Source organism: Gobio gobio (assembly GCF_949357685.1).
Source record: "Gobio gobio genome assembly, chromosome: 23".
Lineage (NCBI taxonomy): Eukaryota > Metazoa > Chordata > Actinopteri > Cypriniformes > Gobionidae > Gobio > Gobio gobio.
The window spans coordinates 31,724,524-31,752,016 of record NC_137119.1 but is presented as its reverse complement, the minus strand read 5'-3'; the positions used below and the strand labels follow the sequence as shown (position 1 = coordinate 31,752,016).

Genomic DNA, 27,493 nt, shown 5'->3' with positions numbered 1-27,493 from the left:
TGTAGTGGGTAAAAAGTCAGGCTAGCAAAGGGATTTTAAACTGGTACAAATCACACTAATACATCTCGGATATATGGAGTGACTGCTAAACAATTGCGTCTTCTGTGTGGCTGCAGTACAATAGCGGCTTGTGTAATGAGGATGAAGGTAATACACTTCAGTGACTTCAGTGAACTGTGCAAAGCCTCTGCTGTTGTTTGAAATGTCACTGCGTTGCATTTACAGAGAATTCTGAGAATTTAATAAGCTTTAGGTGACTGCCAAAGTGCGTTTAGGTACTAGGTGCAAGATTCTACATTAGCAAACAGCAGCGAAATGGACGAAGAACTGAAGAACCTCTGTGTAAGTTTGCAGGCTGCTGTGCTCAATTTCTTCGTTTAGCTCTGCAAATGTTGTGCTAGAATTATTCTGGTTGTAGAACTTTAATAAACGGACAGCATTTATCTTATTTTAACCTTCACGCAGTCAGTTTTGAGACTCGTTCTTATAGGTGGCCTTGTAAAATGACATGTTTCATTGAACAAATGCTTGTTGATGCCACTGGAGTTTCTTTGAAAACACTGTCCGTTCTCCAGGGTTAAGTGATACCTGATTTAATCTGTGCATTACAGGTTACACATATACATTCACACAGACCGGGAAAAAATTGCAGGGCGGTCACATGAGATCATGTTACTTTAAAAACCGGTTTAAATGACAGAGGCTGTGTAGATGTTTTCCACCACAGCTGTCATTACATGACGGTGATGAAGTCCGAAAGTACGCACGATGCTACAGTGATTGATTATAAAAGTCGGTGGGTTTTTGAGAAGGAGGACAGTGGAGACGTTTTGGATCAGCTGTGAGTTTTCCTTCCAAATTGTTCGTGCATTTCTGGGTGGGCATGTTGGGTTTTGTACAGGTTAGATGGATCACCCACCGAGTCTCCATCTGTCATATGTGATGTGCTTCTGTTAAACTGTCTAAACCGTTTATTCTCTTTCCTCTCGGCCTGTTATTTATATAATTCCTCATGATTTTTGGGTACTGCAGAGCTTAACCTTTGATCTATTTAGTAAAAAAGCAACAGTAGATCAGTGAATTGTTCATTATGTCTATTTTTATGGAGTAAATGAGAGGTGCCACAGTCATGAAAGCGATTTTTAAAGAGCTCAATCACTCTGTTTGTTTGTGCTCCGCAGGACTTGAGCTCCTTCGCCATGCCGTTCCTGGAAGGAGATGCGGAACATGTGAACAAGGACGGCGTGCACAAGGTAACACAACCCAAACACGCACAAGGCTGAGCCAACAGTAAACACTGCTGTTTTGAAATCAATCACTGTAGTGAAAAACATATTAGTGTATGTTTTTTAATGTGTGTGCTTGGTTTCGGCAGTTTTGGGGAAAGTTTCTATTAAAAGTAATGCGTTACAATATTGCGTTACTCTCTTAAAAAGTAACTCATTACATTACTTTGTTACTTTTTATGAAAAGTGATGTTTTACGTTACATATGCATTCCTTTTTCTTACCTACTGAGGCTCGCTCTCTTGCAGGTCTGGGGCCAGATGGGGGTCGAGAACAGCATATCTTTGATTATTTTCAATTCCATAATGACCAGCACAATCTACCCGTTGGTGTCTGGTTTAATGCTGCCTTCACGTGCAATGGAGAAATTTGATCATTCTGACTTCTGAAGTCGTGATTACGAGCTCATTGCATTAAAGTTTAAAATGTGAGGGCGTTCATATGCAATGTTTACATAGGAAAATCGTATTTACGATAATTCCGAGAGCATATGAAGGTAGACACGCTTTTTTTGGCCGGTAAATAATGGCGCAAATACCAGTTAATTGAAGAGTGCAAACCTTGATTCATTTAAATACTCTCCTCCCATGAATTTTGCGCCTGAAAGGGAAACTCAAAAATAACCCGTCCACGCCTTTTCAGCGCTAATTTAGTAGTAGTTTTTTAACGCCAAAAGAGGGTTTGCGCTGTCACAAGCTGTTAGTAAATCTGGCCCCTGGTGTTCTTTTTTGGTAGTGTTTAAAGGGTTAGTTCACCCAAAAATGAAAATTCTGTCATTAATTTGACACCCGTAACACCTCCGTTCATCTTCGGAACACAAATGAAGATATTTTAGTTGAAATCTGATGGCTCTGAAAGGCCTCAATTGGCACAATGCATGCACGGTACACTCTCAAGTGACTCTTAATGACAGAATTTTCATTTTTGGGTGAACTAACCCTTTAACACAGTAATGCAATCACCAACATAGGCAATATATGACATGCATCTTTATTTTCTTTTAAAAACACATTTAAACATTATTATATTTTGACCACTTATAATATTGCCTGACCCCTAGAGCTATGTATGCCATTCAAAAGATCTCTTAACGTTACAGGTTATATTACCTACTGTACAACTCTTTCAATTGAAAGTTGAAAGTAATGTGTTTTGTTTCATTTGTACTTCTACTGAGTGCGCATGTCTAAGTCATACATTATTGAGAAGAGAGAGAATTTTAAAAAATGTATGTTTAAATTTATAAAGTAATGTGTTACTTTATCAAAAAAGTAATCTGATTCCATAATGCACATTACTTATCAATGTTACCCCCGGCACTGAGTTCTCTAATATTGTGTTATGGTGATTTAAACGAACAAGAAATTATTCTAAAGTAATTTAAAAGGCTGTCGATAATTGCACACGTGTGTGTATCACACATTGTTTTAATTATGCAATTAGTCATCACTATGACATCACGTAGCAAAATGCTACACATATTTAAAATTGAGTTATGATTGAAATTTGGTCTCTATCTGTCCTATGGGTGGGTGATATGACCAAAACGTATTTCACAATATGAATCATATAGCACAATATAGTTATTTTTGACTTAAATAAAGTTTCTGTGATATAAAATTTGAATTGAAATTTTATAAACCAATTGCAAAATCACATACAAAAAACAAATACTAGCCTAATTAACAAAAGTAAAAACACTCAAGTTCACTGAAAAAGTAAGCGGTCACTGATTAAATAGGAACAAAGAAAATAATTACAAGCAAAAACTAGGCTGCTGTCACTTTAAGAGTGAATGCACTGATCTAATACTGATACATGTGCTTTCTTTCTCAACCATTACGTTCACTTAAGACATAAACGACTGTGTTTGTGAGGATACTTGCAAAGACATCTTGGCATATAAGTGTGTTTGACTGTTCAAGGCCAGTAAGTCTCTAAAAGAACTCTAGGCGCTAAGTTCAGTACTCACATGCTGTATGAGCAGCAGTTTGTATGTGCTCAAAAACAGTCTCTCGGACACAGCTGTTTATTGTTTTTGAACAGTTAAAAAAACATTCAATCGATAAGCTTGTGAGGTGGCACAGAACGGGAATGTCACTAGTCCAAAATTTCTATCGGCTGACAAATATCTACCGTTTAATCATTTCTATGTGTACAGTATATCGCCCACCCCTAAACTGTCCTATATCATTGAAGTTTGGCTTCAATTCAGAGAAAGTGTAGTGTGAAAACTGATATCAAATCAAAGAGTGTTTGTAGATCAGCATTATAGTGAGCTGTGATGTGTATGATCTGGTAATACAAAATGGAAAGGTTGTTAAAATGCGACGAGATTAAAAATGCAGATTCATTCCATTTGTGTTGGCTGTCTGAAAGCTGCTGAATCCTCCGTGTCCCCAATCTCTGCTGTCACTCTGATGGGATATGAGTCTGCTCTAATAACCTGATTTGTAATTATGTCTACCATGGTACTTTTTGCCCGTAATGACCTCTCATTGGATTCACAGTGCAGCAATGGTCACTTTAGCATTTAATAAATGCTAAATACGTCCATATTTTTGTAGACACTCCGTTATTGGCAAAGAAGCAAATATTTTTGTTCAGTAAAAACACTTGTTAAGTTTTAATAATATACACTCAAAAGTTTGGGTATAGATTTGTTTTTATACTTTTGAAAGAAGTCTCATATGCTCACCAAGCCTGAATTTATTTGATCAAGAATAAAGGAAAATACCTTATCTAGCTTCCGCCAGACCGCCTTCCGTTTTCAACTTAGGAAAAAAACGTAAATGGCGTGACATATGCCGTCGGACGTAGCGTAAGAGTTTTGAACTGCGAGAGGAGCTACACTTTCTTCATAAGTTAAATACGTAAGCGGTCTGACGGAAGCTAGATACTTTACTTTATAAAGTTTTGAATATGGATATTTTTCTTACACAAACCCATCGATTTGCTTCAGGAGGCCTTTATTAACCCCCCGGAGCCGTGTGGAATACTTTTACAATGGATGGATGCACTTTTTTGGGCTGCCATTTACTGCCTTTATAAATCTTGGATTAGTCAGAACATTTTGTTAAATAACTCAGATTGTATTAGTCTGAAAGAAGAATGCCATATACACCTAGGATGGCTTGAGGGTGAGTAAATCATGGGGTAATCTTCATTTTTTGGGTGAACTATCCCTTTAAGACTAGCTTACTGTATAGCTTATGAGTGAAGCTTTTAATCCAAATGCTTCTCAGTGCCTCTGTAATTGTAGTCATTAAGCTTAACTCATATTGGTGAGTAACTCAGGATCTGCTCTTCAGTCGTTACCTTTGTAAACATTCCAAAGAAATTCTGGGAAATCATCATATCTGATAATCAATCACCCATAGAGGCCAGCGAGGCAAGGCTAGAGAGGAGATAAATCTCCTGACAGGTCTCAAAGTGGTGTTTTTCATTCAGTGCCTCCTATCTGTTGTTGAAGGTGAGTTGGAGTCTCTGAATCTGAAGGGCTCCTTTGAAGCTTTTTTTTTTTTGGAGGACACATTTTATGACTAGATATAATCTGCTCCACTTCACTGCTTCACCAATGTTTTTAGTTGTAAGCACTCGGGATATTAGCTAATAGTTCTCTTTGTTGAACAGATTTGATTAACCCTCGACAAGGTCAATGCAGAACCACTGGTGTGTGGACGAACATTTGTGTGCAAATGAAATGCATAGTGTTGTTCAAACGTTGGCCACAAGAATGCCTTAGATTCTGGATCAGAGCCAAAATAAGGGTAGTGGGAATTGAAAGCTAGTAAATTGCTGTGTCAGTATGTTTCACTTATCTCATGATCAAAGGTTCAGGACCATGAAAACTCAACGTCAGTGAAGATGTTTTTCCATCGGCTCTTCAACACAGAAACAGTCCGATGTTTCCATGACAACCGAGGGTCTCAGAATACAAAAAGTCTTTCCTTTTGTTAAGTGTACAAAGCAAAGTTTTTCTTTCATCTTAGACTTTCATGGTCTTCACTAACAGACTTTTAAAGGGATAGTTCAAATAAAAATGAAAATTCTTTCATCATTTACTCACCTTCATGTCATTCCAAACTAGCAAGACTTTCTTGTGTGTGTGTGTGTGTGTGTGTGTGTGTGTGTGTGTGTGTGTGTGTGTGTGTGTGTGTGTGTGTGTGTGTGTGTGTGTGGAACACAAACAAGAAATTTTGAATGATGAACTATACAATTTTGAATCGTGTTCTATATTTCAAGAGAAGCCATGTGGTAGTTTTTGTGTGAGGAGCGGACCCAAACAAAGTTGTTATTCACTGATAATGATTTCTGCAACAAATCATTGAGTCAGTGAGTTGAACTCAAGAACCAGATCAGCCTGATTCATGAATCATTTAGACTAGTGTTGTGAACTGACTAAATGATTCATTGAAAAGATCCGACTCAAAAGAATGATTCATTCACATTGCTACTTTTTCTCATGAACATACAAAGAAAAACTAATGCGGAGCTCAAGGTTTTCAGTGAAAAACAACTTCAGTTTTAGGTTTTTTATTTCCTTGCGCTTGCGCTGCGTCCGAAATCTAATACATCCCTACTATATAGTATGCGAAAAACAGTACGCTAAAAGTAGTATGTTCCGAATACACAGTATTTGAAAAACAGTAGGCGAAAAGTCCCCTGGATGACCTACTTCTTCCGCTGAGATTCTGAAGTGCGCATTCGATGGAGACTTTACTATCCCATGAAGCTGTGGGAGAGGATTTATGAATGGAGGTAAAGTGATGCAACTGATGCTGGTAGGTCACATGACAGGAACAACATGGCGGCTTTTTAATTCATACTACCCATATTTATGGAATACAAGATGGAATACACGATGATACTTTTATGATACTTTTTTTTGGTTGATAGTCATTTGTTTTCATTAGGTGTACTTCAGAAATTCACTTTTTGTGTTTTACAGAAGAAATAAGGTCGTACAGGTTTGGTACAACATAAGTGTAGTGCTATTTTGGTATTATTCGTAGTTTTTTTGGTTTTACTTTTATTTTAGTTAGTCATTTTAGTGCTTACAATTATTTCAGTTAGCTACCAAGATTTTCATCTGTTTATGTTTTATTTTATTTCAGCTTTATTTAATAGTTTTTTAGGTAACAACACTGCATGAGCGTGAGTAAATGGTGAGAGAATGTTCATTTTGAGTGAACTGTCCCTTTATCTTTGCAGACGTCAACTACAAATCCCACTTTGTTGTGTTCTGAGAGCGAGCGAGAGGGGGCTGTAGTTATGTAGTGTGTTTAGGTATACAGTACTGTGAGGTATTTATGCCACTGTGTGAGCTTCTCTGATTTAACAAAAGCCTTTTGACAAAACAAGGCCATCTGTTCTTTTGGCTGTCTAAACAGTTTTCAGTGGCTTTGTCTGGCTGTTTTTGCTGTGTGAAATTCCCATGTGAATGAACGATGGAAACATCAAGGACTCACATGTATCTGAATGTTATGACGTCTCTTCATTCAGTATCTCGATGTCTGTCTGACCTTCAAACATACCCTCAATGGTCAGCAAGCATAATATCACAGTAATGTTTTTAAATATGCCTAGTCTGTAAGAATTAGTTGACGATTTTGTGACTATTCTTAATTGTACAGTATAAAACTATTAAAGGCTCAATATGTACTTTTTAGCCGCTAGAAGTCGCTTATTCAAAACAAAGGCGTAGCTTGATGACGCCTGCATTTCACTGAGCTTTTATGCCGCAGACGTCCGCTTCCGCTTTTTTCGGTCATGCTTACGCAGCGCTGTTTTATCATATTAGATACATTATTTGAGTGTTTTGAAAGTTATGTTATAATGCTACTCTGTGTGTTCGCTCGGTGGCTACTATAAGACACTTGTTCACACTGTAGTAAGCTCAATATTAGGCATGGTAAAACATGGTACTCGCGGTAAATCAAGAAAACGAGATTTAAACAATAAGACTAACTGTGTTGAGCTATATAACAATGATTCTTTTTCTGTCGATGAATGTTTCCAAACAGTTGCTGGCCTGTCTAATAAACATTAATATATTAAAGGGTTTCTGATGTTTCCATGGTTTCTACAAAATAAAACGGAAAATCAAGGGTAACACGGATATGATGTCATTGACAGGCGATGCACGCACACGGTCCATGTCCTGGTTAAAATAGCTTATTTCTCTGGATTTAAACATTATTGGAAACATTTGTGATAATGTAAGTACACAAATCAACAAAATATATAACTTTGTTCAAGTGGTTTTTGGATATTTTAATCCAAAAATATTACATATTGTGCCTTTAATCAAACATTTATGTCATTGTTCTGTGATGTAAAATCTCACAGGTCAGTATATCTCTCAAGGCTCATTGATAGAATTGTGCATATGACTTGTTTTAAGGACATATTTTCTTCAGGAAATGTAAAAACACAGTTAAAAGGGAACGTTCTAGCAAGGTTCTCTCAAAATTATGAACAAACATTATTCCAGTAACGTTAATAAAACATTCGTTCAAAGTCATCTGGTCTTCAATAATGTTCTCATACAAAAACATTATTTATACATCATTTATACATTTTTTTTTTCTGAAAATTTTTAGTTGGAGTTTAGTTTGTCTATCATTTTAAACGTTATACTATAGAGTACATTCAAAAGTAATGTTCCCATAATGTTTGCAAAATGATCAAATGGAATGTTCCATTATCGTTCGTATAACCAAGAAAAAAACTGGATGTTTTGAACATTCAGAAGTAATGTTTTTCTTACTGAATGGTGTTCGCAAAACGAAAATATTTTAGAACATATTTTTGTTAGCTTGGAATCTACATTGACTGGATTGTGTTGTCATAATTTTGCGTGTGATTGTATTTTCATCTATTGTTCTCTCCAGGGGGAGCCTAGCTGCCGTTCAGCCAGCCCGACCAAAGCCTTCTTCAGTCGGGGTCCTTTTAGCCGCCCCTCTAGCCCTATGTCTGCCCCACCCCGGTCCAGAAACAGCCCTGGATCTCCCAAATCCATCTTCCCCTACTCCTCCAACGACTCCTCGCCCAAGTGTTCACGTCGCCGCAGCTTCACTGGAATCTTCCGTTCGTCCTCCAGAGAGTCCACAAATCCCTCTACATCTCCAGTCAGCATCAAACTCTTCTCTCGGGCCAGGAAAGGTAAGACACATATATCGTCCATCTCTTAAACAGCTGCCAGAATGCTTAAGATATGAAAAAGTATTTAAAGTGGTCATATGATGACAAATCACATATCCCTCCCTCTTTGGAAATATACTTCTGTTGTAACATAATGTAAACACTTTTGTATCTTAAAAAGCCCTATTCCACCAAGACCATTTATAGAGACTTTTGAATGCACACTACCTTTCAAAATATATATTTTTTTGAAAGAAATTCACATTTTTATTCAACAAGGATGCTTTTAATTGATCAAAAATGACAGTAAAGATTTTTATATGTGTACAAAATATTACTATTTCAAATAAATGCTGTTCATCAAAGAATCCTGAAAAAACAAGTATCACGGTTTCCACAAAATATTAAGTGTGTTTTCAACATTCATAATAATGAGAAATGTTTCTTGAGCACCAAATCGTCATATTAGAATGATTTCTGAAGGATCATGTGACACTGAAGACTGGAGTAATGATGCTGAAAATTCAGCTTTGCCATCACAGGAATAAATTAAATGTTTAAATATATTAAATATATATATTTTTATATATTTTCTATAGAAAACAGTTATTTTAAATTGTAATAATATTTCACAATATTACAGTTTTTTTCTGCATTTTTAATCAAATAAATGCAGCCTTGGTGAGAATAGAATACTTTTTTCAAAAACATTAAATAATTGTACCAACCCCAATCTTTGGAACAATCTACGTATATACAATTTAGCAAACATTTTTATTTTGTGATGTTTATAATGCAAGAAACCCACAAGAAACTTGTACTATTTTATTGAGTGGTTTTTAAAAAAATCTAAAGTATGTTTTATGTAGTGCTCTACAATTATATGGTTGGTAATGGGTTGTTGAGTTGGCGGTCGTCCATAAATCTAGTCAGTGGACACTATACGATCTGAGCGCATGGGACAGGTACACAACTTAGGGCGTGTCCGAATCCACTTTTGCTAGTTTAACGACAGAAAAAACGGCCGGCGTGCCAGGCGCATGGTCCAGAAGGGTTGCACTTAGTCTCTTAATGAGTCTTAATGTGTGTTGGGCGTAACGTGCAATAAACCAATCAGAGTCTCATCTCCCATTCCCTTTAAAAGCCAGTTGCACTTGCACCATGGCGGATTCGCTATTTGCGAGCGGAAAAACTGAACGCTTCTCCAGGGAGAAATCCTTTTATTTGTAATATTTACAAATTTTTTGTGTGCTGCTGCGCGTCCCTTTGTGTGTAACAAGCAGAGTGTACAAGCGTTGTGCACCCACCTATAAGAGCATATTACTAACACACCCTTTAAATAACATAAAAATACTGCGCTATTGACTTTAGACCAGGTTTTTGTTGGTCCAGCATGCCCATGGGCGAACAGATGCGCGCGAGTGCATTTGCTATGTAAACAACGTGGCGCTGGACGCAAAAAGGATAACTGCGTCAGCTGAAACTAGCAAAAAAACACTTGCGTCGCGCATGGCTTCGCATTTCGTCGGGTGTATGATAGGGCCCAGTGTAAGAGTTTGAGATGTTAATTCTTTGAGCTTGCTGTAATACAGTTCTTAGACATGGGAAGACCTCATGTCTACGAACTGCGACTGCCGCGCACACACATAATAAAACGTAAACAAAACACAACGTAAAATCCAGGCCTGTTCCTCTCTCGTCCTTCACTGTCGTCGCTCCTCCTTTTATGCATCCGAGCTCCTCCGTGAGAGATCCGAGACTGGTGTAACGCACAGCTGGCGCTCATCATCATTCACTCACCGGCCTCGCGTCACTCTCTCACGGCTCTCGCTCCTCTTGCTCGTCAAACTTACTTAACTCACACTAATTTGATTATGAATTTAACATTCAGCCAGACTAAAAGAATGTTTAATGTGAATTATTGTACCAGTATCCAGATACCAGCATCCATATCCACTGAAATCTGTAATAAATGATCAAAACATTTGTTGCCATTGGTGAAATGAGATGCTATGAATGCCATTATCACATCAGTGTGTGGTGTGAGTCAGCATTTAGTGAAACCTTTCACAGGTTGTCTGGGTCTGGCTCAGCCCGGGGTGTGTAATCGTTCTGGTAATTGCGCTGTGTGCTGATTTAATGCAGGCGTGGGTGTTTCTTAATGCATAAGACCCTGATAATGAATTCAGCTGTCACATATGTTATCCACGTGAGTCTGATTTAACGATCAGAACCAAGAGGAGGGGGAGTGATGCATAATAGCTGTTTTTTAGTTACATGTAATACATATAAACTATTTAAAGTTACCCAAGAATTATATCTTAAAGGGTTAGTTCACCCAAAAATGAAAATTCTGTCATTAATTACTCACCCTCAGGTCGTTCGACACCCGTAAGACCTCCGTTCATATTCGGAACACAAATGAAGATATTTTTGTTGAAAGCTGATGGCTGAGAAAGCCTCCATTGGCATTCAGTACATTTACACTCCCCATGATGCATAAAAGGCACTTAAAACGTCGTTACAAAGTCCATCTCACCACAGTGACTCTACAATAATTTTACGATGTGACGACAAAAGTTTTTGTGCGCAAAAAAAAAATCAAAATAACACCTTTATCCAACTTGTTCTTGTCTTCCGTGTGTGCCTCCACGACGCATGCGCGAGAATATTACGCAGATCCGGCGTTCGGACACATGACCCAGAAGCGATTTGTTTACAAGCAGAGGAAGACGCGCGTATCTAAGCTGTTGAATTCTACATTGATCGTGCTTTAGGTCTCGGCGTAGTTCTCAAAATGGGGCTTAAGTGTGCATTTCATGGATTCCCGAACGCTGGCGCTACGTCATATTCTCGCACATGCGTCTTGGAGGCACACACGGAAGGCAATAACAAGTTGGATAAAGGTGTTTTTTAGATTTTTTTTTGCGCACAAAAACTATTGTCGTCGCATCGTAAAATTATTGTAGAGCCACTGTGGTGAGATGGACTTTGTAACGACGTTTTAAGTGCCTTTTATGGGTCTTGGAAGTGTAAATGTACTGAATGCCAATGGAGGCCTATCTGAAGCCTTTCTCAGCCATCAGCTTTCAACAAAAATATCTTCATTTGTGTTCCGAATATGAACGGAGGTCTTACGGGTGTCGAACGACATGAGGGTGAGTAATTAATGACAGAATTTTCATTTTTGGGTGAACTAACCCTTTAATATTTTTTAGGAGTTTAGTATTGAAGATCATTTAGAAAGCATGCAGTTATTTTACTGCAGCTGTGCTTTAAACTGTCTATGTGACTTGGCATTTCAAATGACTGTTATTTAAAAGCACACAAAACATTGTTGACACCTGGTATTTTGCTGTTGTCTTTGGGTAGTCTGTTCAACAAGGAAAAGATTAATCAGACGAAATTTACTTCGTTCCCACAAACTGAAAGTGTAATCAATAATTATAAAATTAAAGCTTGTCTTGGAAGAAGTTTGGAGTGACATATAATTAGATGATTAAGCGTGATTACGTGTATGCCTGAGTTTGAATGTGTGGGTAGAACTGGTTTGTAGTCCCACGGTAAAGTGAAAAAAGTGGGTTAGGTGAAAATAGTGAAAGTAGGTCAGGTCATGGTTTATTTTTCTGCTCATATTATAACATTTACATATTTATAACTTAATTATACATTTTGTTATGCAGAGCATCTGGAAAGTATTCACAGTGCTCCACTTTTTTTATGTTACAGCCTTATTCCAAAATGTATTAAATTAATTATTTTCCTCAACATTCTACAAACAATACCCCATAATGACAACGTGAAAGAAGATTTGAAATCTTTGCAAATTTATCACAAGAAAAACAAAATGTAAATAAGTATTCACAGCCTTTGCTCAATACTTTGTTGAAGAACCTTCGACACCAATTACAGCCTCGGGTATTTTTTAGTATGATGCTACAAGCTTGGCACACCTATTTTTAAAACGTGATTCATCAGACCAGGCCACCTTCTTCCATTGCTCCGTGGTCTAGTTCTGATGCTCACGTGCCCACTGTTGGTGCTTTCGGCGGTGGACAGGGGTCAGCATGGGCACCCTAACTAGTCTGCGGCTATGCTGCCCCATACGCAACAAACTGTGTATTCTGACACCTTTCTATCAGAACCATCCTTAACTTCTTGGGCAATTTGAGCTACAGTAGCTCGTCTGTTTGATTGGACCACATTGGCCAGCCTTTGCTCCCCTTGTGCATCAATGAGCCTTGGCCGCCCATGACCCTGTCGCCGGTTCACCACTGCTCCTTCCTTGGACCACTTTTGATAGATACTGACCACTGCAGACCAGGAACACCTCACAAGAGCTGCAGTTTTGGAGATGCTCTGACCCAGTCGTCTAGCCATCAAAATTTGGCCCTTGTCAAACTCGCTCAAATCCTTACACTTGTCCATTTTTCCTGCTTCTAACACTTTATCAACTTTAAGGTTAAAATGTTCACTGTCTAATATATCCCACCCACTTTAAATTATATGTAAAATATTTTTTAAATGTATAAATATACAAAAATGTATATTTCTATTAATATTATAACATTTCTTTATTCTAAATTGTTTAATTAAAATAAAAATTAAATTCAGACAGGTCCACTTAAGTCAAAAACACCATAGACAAAGATTTAGTCAACTTTTTATTGCATATTTGGTAAAAATTTACATTTGGCGGTATGGCTCTGTTCTAAATTCCCCATCCTTTTCATGAGCTCCATGAAAAGCCAAGACAGGGAACAGCAGCAGATTCTGGGGGCAACCTCCCATTTTAAACTGGGAGGGCAGAGCCATTTAGAACAGAGTTGGCATCAATGACAACCGAATGACATTGATTAAGTTAAACACTTTAAGGAGGAGCTGGGGTGGAGGTGGGTTGCAAAGCAGCGTGCAGCAGAAGCGTCCAAGCAGGCAAATTGAAGTGAAGCTATGCTTAAGTAAGGCGCCCTGTTTGAGAGATGCCAATTAAGTGCATAGGAATCGGATCAGCTGAAAGGGGCGGAGTTAGAATTTTCCCAATCAGCTGATAGCGGAGCTTGACTACGTGGCCTGCCAGAACTAACGCTGTACGCTTGTTTATATCAGGACACTATTTCGTGTAGCTTTACAGTAACAAGTAATTTCAGATTTAAAAAAAAAGTCCAGATGTTATGCAGTGGAAACAAAATGCAGTGTAAATGTGTATTTTGCAGTGCGTGGGTGAGTATGTGTGTGGGTGTACCACACACAAGTCAATACACACAGTTGGGAATACTTTTCGCCATACACATACACTTATATAACAGCACTACTATGCTTCTCCGACGAGCCATTAGTTGCTCTGGCTGGCAGACTTTCCTATCAGCCGAAAACAACAGTAGCCTATTGATTTATTATTCAATACTGAGTTGGAGCAACACTGAATGCCTCCGTCTGATTGTAAGGCAGAGCTGGCCAGAATAAAACACATCAAGAGAGAGTATTAAAACATTAGAGGCACTCGAGAGAAAAGGAAGATGTGTTTCTGGGCTATGTTTTTATTACTTGATTATATTGATCTGAATAATGAGGTTTTTATCTGCTGAGTGTATCTGGTGCATGTACACACACACGTTTCTCTAGAAGTGCAGCCAGATATGGGATATGGATCCATTTCAGCATTGATAAAATCCTGGTTATCTCAGGGCTAGTTGTCTTTCTGGACAGGTGTGTGTTTAGCCAAGATGGACGTGTTTTTGCCAGCGACTCTGAGCTTGATGAACACTGATGGACAGCAGCTTCTGATCAAGCAGTGTTTGTCATTCAGGAAATGACACTCTTGCCGGAGAAATTCAAATCCTATTATATCCGGGAATTGGGCTGCACCCAGACGGTGACATCAGAATGCAGAAAGCACATAATTCAATCACGGTTGCTTTCATTATATTAACTGAAATTAATCCTGGACTCTAAGACGTCCTCAGAGCTCCTCAGCACAAGCAGCTGGAGATGAGGATGGCCGTATATCGAGAATGGTGATTAGGAAGGACTGATGCTGTGTCATCCTCTAAACACTGAAGCGTGTATGTGCCACAATCTGATTGTTTGGTTGTATCTCCACCTACTGGACAAAATGTAAATGTTGCATTCTTGATACGTCTATAGTCAAGATCCCATTATATATATATATATATATTAGTGCTGTCAAACGATTAAAATATTTAATCGCGATTAATCGCATTAATGTCATAGTTAACTCACAATTAATCGCACATTTTTATTTATTCTAAATGTCCCTTGATTTCTTTTTGTCCCATTATTTTTTCTTATTTTAATGCTCTTATCAACATAGAAAAGTGGATCGGCTTGCTTTGTTCAAATGTTTGTTTTATTGAAAACAACATTGGCATACTTTAGTGTTCGATTTCACACCAACATTCTCACTTGGAGCAAATAATCGCTCACACAATGTAACACTGCCCATCAATAAAAGGGTGAAACAAATACTTTGTTGCACAAACAGCCCCTTCAACAGCCCTTTCTAAGGGATCAAAACAGGGTGATACAAAATAAAATTACAAAGTGCACATGCAAGGTAAACTAGGGCTGTTTCCGAAATCGCCCCCTATACCCTCATTCACTATTCCCTACATTAGTCCACTGATATAGTCCACTTCGAAAACGAGTGAGTGATTTCGGACACTAAGTCGCCGGAAAGGCAGCCGTTTTTGCAGTTTGTGCTTGCTGTTTGGCAGCTCCAGTAATAATGAAAAGATTTATCCTGAACTCTGCTACGGAAACTAGCATGTAACCTTAATCAAACAATATAATAATCATCTTAAAAAGGATCATTTATACCTGTATGCATGATATTGGGCTGGACCAGTGCGGTTCGGAAGATGGATGGATGATTGATTCAGCTGTGGGCACTATTTGAGGGAACAGCCATTTAGTGGTGTCCGAAACCATAGTGGACGTTATTAAGTGCACTCATACAATCCCACAATGCACCACAATAACGAGTTTGCAACCGATGTATGCTCGACGGCTAGAGAATACCCATAATGCACTGTGAGAGTCGCGCCGTGCATTGAATGAATTCCCGCGTTTCGCCAGGAGATGGCATCGACTCACACACTTTTTAAGACCAATGATATTGGGCCCACTCACTTATCGTCTCTAATTGAGCACGTCTGTTTACATACCCTGATAAACACTGATTAAACGCGTTAGTAGCTTTATTTTCACTTTTCTAATATTTTCTTCATATTCATAGAAAATAAAATCCTTTCCGATCTGATATATGATGGAAAAAAGGATCAGTGCGAGTTTGGCAAAAGGCGAATTCGAACCTCTGATCGATTTGCGTCAAATCTTATCGTCAAGCCTCTTACCCCTACACTATCGCTACTGATGAAGATTGTGTATTCCGTAGGTCTGTCTTCCTCAACCAGACGTTTAAACAAGCCGATATATTTAAATATATTTTTTGTAAATTGCATCTACTCCAGTAAAATGTTTCTGTTAAAGGACCCACCGACATTTTTTTTGCTTCTGACGCCCATAATATTAATAGTAGCCTACTATAAAGTATGAAATATATAGGCCTACTACAAATATTATTATTTTTTTTTTTAATTAAATGCTTATTAGTTACTTTATTATTCCCCTTTCCAAGTAAGTTCAGTGCCACACAAGTAAAGAGTTGTAGGGTTAACTTTAAGCTTGTTGGCTGGTTTTTGGAGTAGTGGAGTAATGGAGAATGAGGGTACATAGGGCGAATCGGACAGCGGTAAGTTCATTCATTCAGTGCGCGACTCTCAGTGCGTTGAGAGTACACCGTCTGGTTGAGTGAGAGAACGTTTCAAACGCATAAGGAGTTGTTTCTCGTTTGCTCTCGAAATGCTCTCGCGGGACTTTGCTGTCATACGCCGATCGGGCATCGAACAAGCATATTCTCCAGCGGCGTACATCTAATGTACACTCGTTATTGCGGTGCATGGTGGGATTGAATAAGTGCACTCAAAGACGTCCACTATTGTTTCGGACACCATTAAAAATGGATGTTCACTCAAATAGTGCCCTATTTAAGGGTATAGGGGGCGATTTCGAACACAGCCTAGGACTCCGCCTATAGTGCAGTTAAACCAGGGGTCGCCAACTAGCGGACTCCGGTCCGAATCCGGACCGCGAAGCCTTTTGACGTAATGAAACAGTTAACGTTGCAATGCTCAGTTACTACGTTCAGACCCAGACGCGCGGTCAAGCATGCAGTGAAGAAGAGACTGATGGTGCGTTCACACCGGACGCGAATGACGCGACATGCACGCCGCTTAATCCGCGCCGCAGAATGTCTATTTGCGTCTTTGCATTGACTTAAATCACTCGCGCAAAACGCTTCATTCGCGTCTGGTGTCAGAGCAGAAAGCAGCGCTCAAGACAAGCACTTTTAGTTGAAGACCCCTGAGTTAAACCATGGCTTAATACGTTTCTCATTTCGGCGTCTCACGCTTGCCATCCACGTCTAATCTTTTAATGGCCCAAACGAGTGCGGGCAGCCGCAGCGTGCCTGATGTTTTGTTTCCGGTCTAGCTACATCCGGAGTGGTGTTGTAGTTTTTCTAACGTTACTAGTTGTTGCAACAGCATGTGAAAAAACTACAAAGTTTGTTAGACCAAAAAGAACGTTAATCTCGCGATAAAAAAATTGACGCCGTTAAAATAGGCTTGTTTGAGATGCGCCTCGCCTCGCCTGAAATTCAGCCGAGACTAGGCGGCTGCAGTGAGGGGAGGAGTGAAAAAAGTGCAGGCAAGCCGGACAGTTCTCTCTTCTCGTAGTGGATCCGACACCTGCGAGATCAAAGGCGGATATCGCGGGATTCACACTCGTGCGCTTTGTTGCTGATAAACTGGATGTAATTTAAGTTCTGTTACTTTTATATGAAAATAAATATTATGAACAAGACACCCAAAGTTTTTGTTATTTATTTCCATTCGAAAGACGTGTTTATCAATCATTTTTACTTGAATTAGGCCTACATACATGTTTGTATATATATATTTTTTTATATAAATATGACAACAATCACATAACCCACAGAGAGATCGCCTTTGTTAGAGAGTTTGGGAATATTCACTCATAAAAACATGATATCAGAGTTTAAAAATCAAACATTTCGAAAAAGAACCATACATCACGGTTGTTTAAACCAATAAGCATTAAGCTGTGTCGTCAGCAAGTCGTTTCCCATCATGCTTTTGCTCCGCGCAGTCTGTGGAGAGCAGCTGCGCTCGACTGCAAAATCCGACACATCCGCCTTTCGCTCGCGAGAGTTTTTTGACATACGTCGGCATGACATCAGAGCAAGGCGGACCGCCCTCGGACACTTTTCTAACCGGCATGCATCTCGCGCTGATCACCGGTGATCGGTTCTGCGCAGATTTCGCTCATCTCAAACAAGCCTATTAGGTTTGCGTTAACGTCGTTAATAACGCGTTTAACTGACAGCACTAATATATATATATATATATATATATATATATATATATATATATATATATATATATATATATATATATATATATATATATATATATATATATATATATATATATATATATATATATATATATAAAGTGCTGTCAAACGATTAATTGCGATTAATCACATCCAAAATAAAAGTTTGTGTTTATATAATATATGTGTGTACTGTGTATAATTATGTATATTTGAATACACATTATTATTTTCATAACTTTTATTTTGGATGTGATTAATTGCGACTAATCGTTTGACAACACTAATTATATTATTTATATTATATTATATTATAATTATATTATATTATTTAGTGCTTTCAAACGATTAATCACATACAAAATAAAGGTTTGTGTTTACATAATATATGTGTGTGTGCTGTGTATAATTATAATGTATATTTGAATACACACACATACATGTATATATTTAAGAAATACTTGCATGCATATTCTGTATATGAATTTATATAATTTATATTGTATATAAACATAAATATATATTTTTAAATATTTACATGCATATGTGTGTATTTATATATACATAATTATACACAGTAAACACACATATATTATGTAAACACAAACTTTTATTTTGGATGCAATTAATCGTTTGACAGCACTAATTATATTATATTAATTAAGTTTGGGTCAGTAAGATTTAAAAAAAAAAATGGTTTAAGTCTCTTAATCTCACCAAGTCTGCATTTATTTGTTAAAAAATACAGCATTGTGATATATTATTGCAATTTACAATAACTGTTTTCTATTTTACTATGTTTTAAAATGTAATTTATTCTTGTGATGGAAAAGCTGAATTTTCAGCATCATTACTTCAGTACTTCAGTCACATGATCCTTCAGAAATCATTCTAATATTCAGATTTGGATCTCAAGCAACATTTCATATTATTATCAATGTTGCTGTTTATTATTTTTTGTGTAAACTGTGATACCTTTTTTCAGGATTCTTTGATGAATAGAAAGTTCAAAAGAACAGCGTTCATTTAAAGTATAAATCTTTGGTAACATGATAAATGTCCATACTGTCGCTTTTAATCAGTTTAACACATCATTTCTGAATAATAGTCTTCATTCCCTTAAATTAAAATTCTTAATGTCTGAACATTTTCACAGATAGAATTTTGTTCCTGTTCCTAGAATTTAGAATGGTCCTGTGTGACCACTAGATGGAGACAAAGTAAACACAATTATTGCAAGATTGTTTGAGCACAGTCTTTCTCCAATGGGTTTGCAGCAGATGGTGACCCAGGACAGTGTTAGAAATGTTTCAAACAAAAGTAAACAAAAGCAATATTAAAACCAACCAATTGAATCGGTTTCATGCTTCTGCCAGCCAAAAAAAATAATTTAACATACTGCATTAAATATATAAAAAATATTGCTATTTCCTTGATTATCATATTTGAATCATATTTACATATGTATATTATGTAGCCTATATATGTGTGTGTGTAACTTGCACTAGCTCAGCATAAGGGCATGTGTTCACGTGAGAGTGAGAAAAGAAAAAAAGACAATGACCGAGAGAGAGAGAGAATGATATTGAGCATTCAAGCACATGAGAGAAGCGCTAAAGCGAGTCAGTGGGCTTTTTTTCTACCTGTCACGCATTCTCACTCACTTCACCGCCGGAGCTCTGAGACCCTAGAGCGCTTATTCACAATGACTCACAGCACTTGTCGCCAGGCAACAGTTAAATAAACAGCGTGCGGCTCCGGGTTCAGCTGACAGATGCCTGCGATGAACGAGTCGCAGCAGCCTTATCTCAGCAGTGGACTGTCACACACTTGTCCGAGTTCATCTGTGTGACACGATGCCCTCTAAACGGACCAAATAAGGCATTTTTCCTCTTTTATCACCATCTGTGGGTAAAAAAAGGAAGTAGGCCTACATGTTATAATTATAATTGGTTATAAAAGTTATAAATTGGTTTCAATATACTAATGCAAAATAGACTGGATTATTCCACCACCATGGCCTATTGGCTCTTAAAGGGTTAGTTCACCCAAATATGAAAATAATATAATTAATTACTCACCCTCATGCCGTTCCACACCCGTAAGACCTCCGTTCATCTTCGGAACACAAATGAAGATATTTTTGTTGAAATCTGAAGGATCAGTGAGGCCTCCATACTATACGGAGCCAAGCAATTTACGCTCTCAAGATCCATTAATGTACTAAAAACATATTTAAATCAGTCCGTGTGAGTACAGTGGTTCAATATTAATATTTTAAAGCGACGATAATATTTTTGGTGCGCCAAAAAAACCTAAATAACGACTTATATAGGCTAGTGATAACCGATTTCAAAACACTGATTTTGCCTTCAGATTTCAACAAAAATATTCTAATTTGTGTTCCGAAGATGAACGGAGGTCTTATGGGTGTGGAACGGCATGAGGGTGAATAATAAATGACATTATTTTCATGTTTGGGTGAACTAACCCTTTAATATAAAAAAAAAAGTACCATGGTATTACCATGATTTTTTATAATGCTGTATTTTAATAGGCTGTTATTTGTGTACTATTACAGCATTTATTAACATTTTTAATTATTTTAATTTTATATTTTCAGTTTTCATTTTAGTTTGAGTTGGCGAATTAGCTATTTGTATGTACTTTTGTCATTTAAATTTTTTTGTATTTCTAATTAGCTTAGTAGCCTACTTTCCAAGGCAACATTTCTAATTTTCATTTAAGTTTTTTATTTAATTTTATTTAAAACAATTTTTAGTAATTTTAGGTTTAGTTAACATTAACAAAACTGCATGGTACATACGTTTCAGTACTGTAAATGACATTGTACGGTAGCAATTTAATGATCTCTTTCTTTAAAGTAGAGTACAATGGATGTATCATGTATAATATGGGTATCATATAGTGCCATCATTTTCCTAAAATATGAAAGTGCAATGATAGCACGATAATTAGATTGTACTATGATATTTTGATATAGGCTATATATCAAAATATCATGGTATAATCGAATTATCATGCTATCATTGCACTTTCATATTTTAGGACAATTATCAGTTGGTTTGGATTCATAATGTTCTCCTATATTGTAAATGGCTGGTCACTGTTTTGTAGTTTTGGTGTTTTTAATGTCCTCTTAGAATATTCAGGATTATTTAAGGCCCATTCACATCAAGAATGATAACTATAACAATAACTATATTAGCGTCCACACCGTTGCAATTCTGTCATCCGTTCCTAAAAAGCAGGATGGATTCTGATTAGCTCAGTGATTTCAACTTTCTCGGCGCTGTTGTTGTTATTCTTGTGGTGTGGACTCTGCTATTCTTTTATATTTAGAACAGTTTTAAAACTATACATTTATCGTTATAGTTATCGTCCTTGGTGTGAACTGGCCTTTAGGGGGTATAACCCAAAGATTTCATCAGCACTAATCCAGTCTGCGACAGACAAGAGTTAATTTTAGGACGGGATGTGTGGAGTGCAGGCTTTGTTCCTGTCAGCACAGAGAGAGTGATAAGAACCCTTTAGGAATCATCTGACCCTGCTGAAATATTCAGGTTCTCTTTGCAACTCTTTTTTCCATCTACACTCACAGAGACAATTTCCCTGGGAAAATGCATGCTTGTTTTTCAGAGGGGTGGTGTTAGTGAGAGCTTGACCTGCCAATTGTCATGTAGGTCTTCCTGTATATACTGAAAATATACACACCAATTAGGCATAACATTATGATCACATTTTATTATTTTAGAATTTTATATTCATTTCTCACTAAACAAATTCGTTATGAAACAATGAACTTTTTTATTATTTCAAATTGAAAATTAATTTGAAAACTGAATACAATCTGTTTTTTATTTCATTCAATTGTTATGTAGGTCTTCTTTCATTAGTAATATATACTGCCCGGCCCAAAAAAAGTCTATGATTGGATCATCATTGCAGTGATTATTATGTTTCTAGCATGTTATATGTTATGTTCTTCTAACCTCAATTGACTAGCTTTCCTATAGCTCAAACAGTAGAGCATGGCGCTAGCAACGCCAAGGTCATGGGTTCGATTTCCAGGGAAAGCAAGAATTGACAAAATGTAAAATGTGTACCTTGAATGCAATGTAAGTCGCTTTGGATAAAAGCGTCTGCCAAATGCATAAATGTAAATGTAAATTGATGGAGTGTGTAGCTTTTCATTTCTTAAACAACCATGTAGGAAGATGTATCATAGCCATATTTCAGGATGACAAAGATTAATCAGGCTCAAATTGTGAAAGAATGGTTGGGAGGGAGCATGAAGAATCATTTTCACACATGAATTGGCACCTCTGAGTCCAGACTTTAAATTCATTGAAAGTCTTTGGGATGTGCTGGAGGAGACTTTACAGAGTACTGGACTCTTGCATTGTCAATACAAGATCTGGACCAAAAATTGATACACCTCTTGATGGAAATAACATCACAACATTTATTTCCTTCAAGAGGTGCATTCATTTTTGGTCCAGATCTTGTACTGACAATGCAAGAGTCCAGCACTCTGTAAAGTCTCCTCCAGGACATCCCAAAGACTTTCAATGAATTTAAGGTCTGGACTCGGAGGTGCCAATTCATGTGTGAAAATGATTCTTCATGCTCCCTCCCAACCATTCTTTCACAATTTGAGCCTGATGAATCTTTGTCATCCTGGAATATGGCCACAATGTGTCTTCCTGGTTGTTTAAGAAATGAAAAGCTACACACTCCATCGATTAGGGTTAGAAGAACTGTTGTCAAACATATATATACACACATACAATGTTTTCATTATTGTGCCATTTTCAGCTTCCAACATGTAACCAAACATGTGGATAACATCTAGAAAATGTTTGAGGAATGTCTCAGTGCTGTCATTGTGCCAGTGAATTCCTCACCCTCATTCAGGCCTTATCTGGGAATACTGTTCATCGCTGGATCAGAGGATGCAAAGAGCCCCAGTGTATTTACAGAAAACGGCTATGTTTGCACATCCTTTCCTGTCAAAAGGTATAGCATGGGCATATCCTTATTAGGAAAGAGTGTACAGACTGGCGGTTCACGTGTCTTTTCTGTTGTGGTGATCTTTCTAGAACATTTCTCACCGACAGAAACATGCATGTCTGACCTCTGAGAACTTAAAGGAACAGTTCAGTTAAAAAAAAAAACGGTTAATTCTGTTATTCCAAACTAGACTGGGTAAATCCAGCCCTATTTGATTTTACCCTGCTCAGGCTGGAAACCTGTACATTTTTCTATCCTGCTTCAGTTACAAATTTGCGGGGACCAATCACAAACCGGCTTATCCTGGCGCGCTATTGGCGGGTTTAACACGATGACGGATATGAGAAGCGATGGATCATTGGTCTGATTGCATGTAGAGTCATTTGAACTATGCCCGTTGATCACGTCTCTTGTGCAGTAGAAAATACAGAGCAGACTCCCCAAACTAATGTTCATTCTTAAAGGAACACTCCACTTTTTTTATAAATAGGCTCATTTTCCAACTCCCCTAGAGTTAAGCAGTTGAGTTTAAAAGCTGGGCTGGACGACACTAAACGACAGTCCGACATTGGCCAACTGTCTGCTTGTTTTGAAGGTCATACAGGTTTGGAATTTGTCTGGCTATCACCAGACCAAGCTCAATCTTTTAAAGGAACACTCCACTTTTTTTTTGAAAACAGGCTCATTTTCCCGTTTTATCGTTACATTGTGTACTAAGACCGACAGAAAACGAAAAGTTGTGATTTTCTAAAAGTTTCTTGATTATTACGCTGGAATGAAAGTATAGTTCCTAGCCATATCGGCCTAGAAAATCACAACTTTTCATTTTCTGTTGGTCTTAGTACACGATGTAACTACAGAAGAGCCAAGTTTTAAATAGGAAAAATTTCTAAACTCTTTGGTCATTTTTGAGCGAGATGCTAACGGTCTAATCAGATCCAATGATCTATGCTAAGCTATGCTAAAAGTGCAACCGCCAGACCCAGAGATTGGCTGAATGGATTAGAAAACGGTAAAACTCAACTGTTTAACTCTAGGGGAGTTGGAAAATAAGCCTATTTTTAAAAAGAGTGTTCCTTTAAAAGATTGAGCTTGATCTGGTGATAACCAGACAAATTCCAAACCTGTATGACCTTCAAAACAAGCAGAAAGACGGCCAATGTCGGACCATCGTTGAGTGTCGTCCAGCCCAGCTTTTGTGGTGTGTTTTGCACCATTGGCGCTAGTTAGACCCCATTGTTTTTTAGTTTTTTTCTGGCAGAATGTTAAATCAGCATCCATTGAGAGAGATCGCTCTGATTGGCTGTTCAGTTGAAAAGCAATAAAAGAAGATGGCACAGACAGAAGGTTGTTCTAATTTTACATCATCTTACCTGGGCTTCCCAATGCACTAATATTTTCATAACAATATGAGCCACCTCGAATAAAGAACGTGATCAGCCTAATTGATATTCAAAATGGTAACGTTGTTTACGTTTGTAAATCTGCAGTCCTAGTTTAGGTTTCCCTTTTTGAATGACAAATATTTGCTACCTGCTAATATTGACAGTTATTTCCTTACACTCAGGCGCAGAACACACATGCTATTTGACAGTCACCTTTAGTCCTTTTGGTGTGTTCAAGCACAGCTTTTTGGCCGAGACACAACTGGTTCTTTTATGTTGGCTGTCTGACTGGAAAAGTTAATCTGGCTTGACTCCAGAAGTACAAGGTGACCTACAGTAGAAAACAGAGATTTCCAGCGACTTGGCATGGCCCACTCTCATATGAAAGCTTATTAAATCAGGCAAATGGAATAGGAAGGCTTTTCCTGCACTGACATCATATAAGAGCAGGTCAGCACTTGGTTGTGGACACAATCGCTCTTGTGAACTGTCTTCCTGTCTGCTGCCTACACAAGTAGCCTGTGCCAACTGAAACAGAACCTCATAAGTGAGTGATTTGGAATGCTCTACATATACTGGGCAGCATTTCACACCACTCGAGAGATACAACTCATAATGTATTCTAGAGTTTGATGTTAGCGTGTTGCCAAGCTACATGGGTTGGGCAGAGTTCCGAACTGAAGAACTGGCTCCCTTTCAGTTCATGAGTGTGAAATAGAATTAGCCACACTCCACAGGAAGTTGAATTGGAATGAAAGGAAGAGGAGTTAACGGAATTGCAATTCAAAGACATTCAACACAGGTAATGAACACTGGAAAGTAAAAATGACCCCACTGAAAGTACCGGAACAATTTATCCCAGGAACTTTTTTTCTCCCGGACCTGCTGCTGTCTGCGTTTCCATTGCGATCTAAAGTACTGTGAAGATTAGTCCGGTGACTGCGCGCGAATTTCCAGAGCACACTAGATGTCGCCCTCCGCAAATAAACGTAATAAAGCCTGAACCTCGTGGTCGGCCCATCGGTCGTATTTTTTTAACTCCATTGTTGATTCGAATAGTAAACAACTCTTACTGCACACACCACAACAGACTTTTAGGTTGAAATAAAATGCTGCATGAACTCAACCAATCAGCATGTTCAGCGCACAAGTTCCACCCCCAAAAGTTCCTGAACTTTGAAAAAGTACTACTTCGCGAGCAGGGCCATTTTGAGGGGGAAATTTTTACCCGGAACTTCATTTAGACCCTGGTTCCTGCGGTCGAAACACACAAGAGTACCCACCCAAAGTCCCTAGTTCCTGGGGAAAGTTCCTGCAGTGGAAATGCGGCTTTATTAAATAGAATGAAATTTGTAAAGTAAAAAGTAATTTCTATACTGTAGGTTCAAACATGCCTACACTACCGTTCTAAAGTTTGGGATCAGTATGCTTTTTTTTTTTTTAAGTTAATAATTTTGTTCAGCAAGAACATGTTAAATTGATCAATGTATAAAAGGTAAAGTATCAGTAAAGACATTTATAATTTATAAACAGATTTCTATTTAAAATAAACGCTGTTCTTTAGACCTTTCTACTCATCAAAGAATCATGAACATGCATCACGGTTTCCACAAAAATATTTCGAAGTACTGTTTTCAACACTGATAATAAGAAGCAAATCAGCATATTAGAATGATTTCTGAAGGATCATGACACTGAAGACTGAAGTAATGATGCTGAAAATTCAGATTTTACGTCACAGGAAAAAATGTATTTAAAAAAAGACAATAGTTATTTTCATTTGTAATAATATATCACAATTTTTACTGCATTTTTGATCAAATAAATGCAGTGGTGAGCATAAAAGACTTTGACTACAAGCCTTTGAACTGTAATGTGTCTGTCTATATTTATACATTGTGTACACTTTCAAATAGGGAATAATTTGATGACAGGCCGTTGAATAATTAGAAAAATAATGCACACCCGAGGTGGTAATGCGGTCCCGTCACTGTCACATTTTCAGTTTGTTTATTGCTTGTGTTTGATGTGTTCTTTGGTTCAGTTTCCCGCCACTCCTTTGTTTCCATGGTTACCGTCATTATTAGTTCAGTTGTTTCTGCTGTGCGTTATTAATCATCTCGTTTCTGTCTGTGATTCAACCTGCACCATTCCCTGGACTCTTTTATCACTGTTATGTTAGATGGGTTTGCTACTTTCTGTCTGCTTATGGTTTGAGTTATTATTCAACTTTTGAGATTTTGGAACTTGATTAATCTGTCTGCATCCGTCTGCCTGCATACATCACTATTAGAGAGAGAGAGCAAAAGCGTATGTGAATTACCTCAGTCTGTGCGTCTCTCAACAGTGTTCGGCAGCATCGTCTACTAATACTGTTAGAAGAACAGTGCCGTTATTACCTCGCTAGTGATAAATTTAGCTTTTAAGTTGCTAATCTGTTTTACTGATAAAATCACCAGAGCATCGCTGACAACACGTTTCTCTGCGAGTGTGTGTCTGCACTGGAGGTGTGTGCCTTTGAGTGGGAGAGCAGAGAGAAAGAGAGTATTTTTGTACGTAATTTTGTGGCAAAACATGGAAATAATTTTCCATTTGTTGAGGGTTTTGGTTATTTTGCTGTTTTAGGCTAGACTGGGTAAACCCAGCCTGATCTGCCGGCGATTTGATTTCGCCCTAGAGCTCAGTCTGGAAACCTGTACATTTAGTTCTACTGCTTCTGTTACACTTTTGCGGGAACCAATCACAGACTGACTTATCCATCTGGCACGCTATTGGCGGGTTTACGGATAGCAATGGGTCGTTGCCCATTGATCACGCCTCTTGTGGTCTGATTGGTTGAAGGACTATCCAATTGCGTACAGAGTCATTTGAATTATGCTCGTTGATCACGCCTCTTGTGCAGTAGAAAATACATAGCAGACTCCCCAGACCAATGTTCAATCTTAAATTGAGCTTGGTCTGGTGATAGCCAGCCAAGTTGTTGGCTGTAAGGACCTTTGAAATAACTGAAGTCCTTTGGAGAAGTGATATTGAACTGTAATGCGGTCAAGACCTGCCTGGAACTACTTTAGCCGTGCGATCCCTAAAAATAATTGCACGCCTTAGAACGTTCGTCAACCAATCAGATTCAAGCATAGACCCTTTTCA

General features: G+C 37.9%; 1 protein-coding gene across 1 annotated transcript; it reads left to right on the top strand.

Annotated features, from left to right (window-relative positions):
• Positions 1-283: 283 nt before the first annotated feature.
• On the top strand, positions 284-26,716 carry LOC307119550 (5'-AMP-activated protein kinase subunit gamma-2-like; the record flags this gene model as incomplete). The annotated part of the gene is made up of 4 exons (XM_079805892.1): positions 284-342; positions 1,182-1,253; positions 8,183-8,453; positions 26,694-26,716. Exons 1-4 carry the CDS (start codon positions 316-318, stop codon positions 26,714-26,716), a joined length of 393 nt encoding a protein of 130 aa, XP_079662018.1. The 5' UTR covers positions 284-315.
• Between the last annotated feature and the right edge of the window lie 777 nt (positions 26,717-27,493).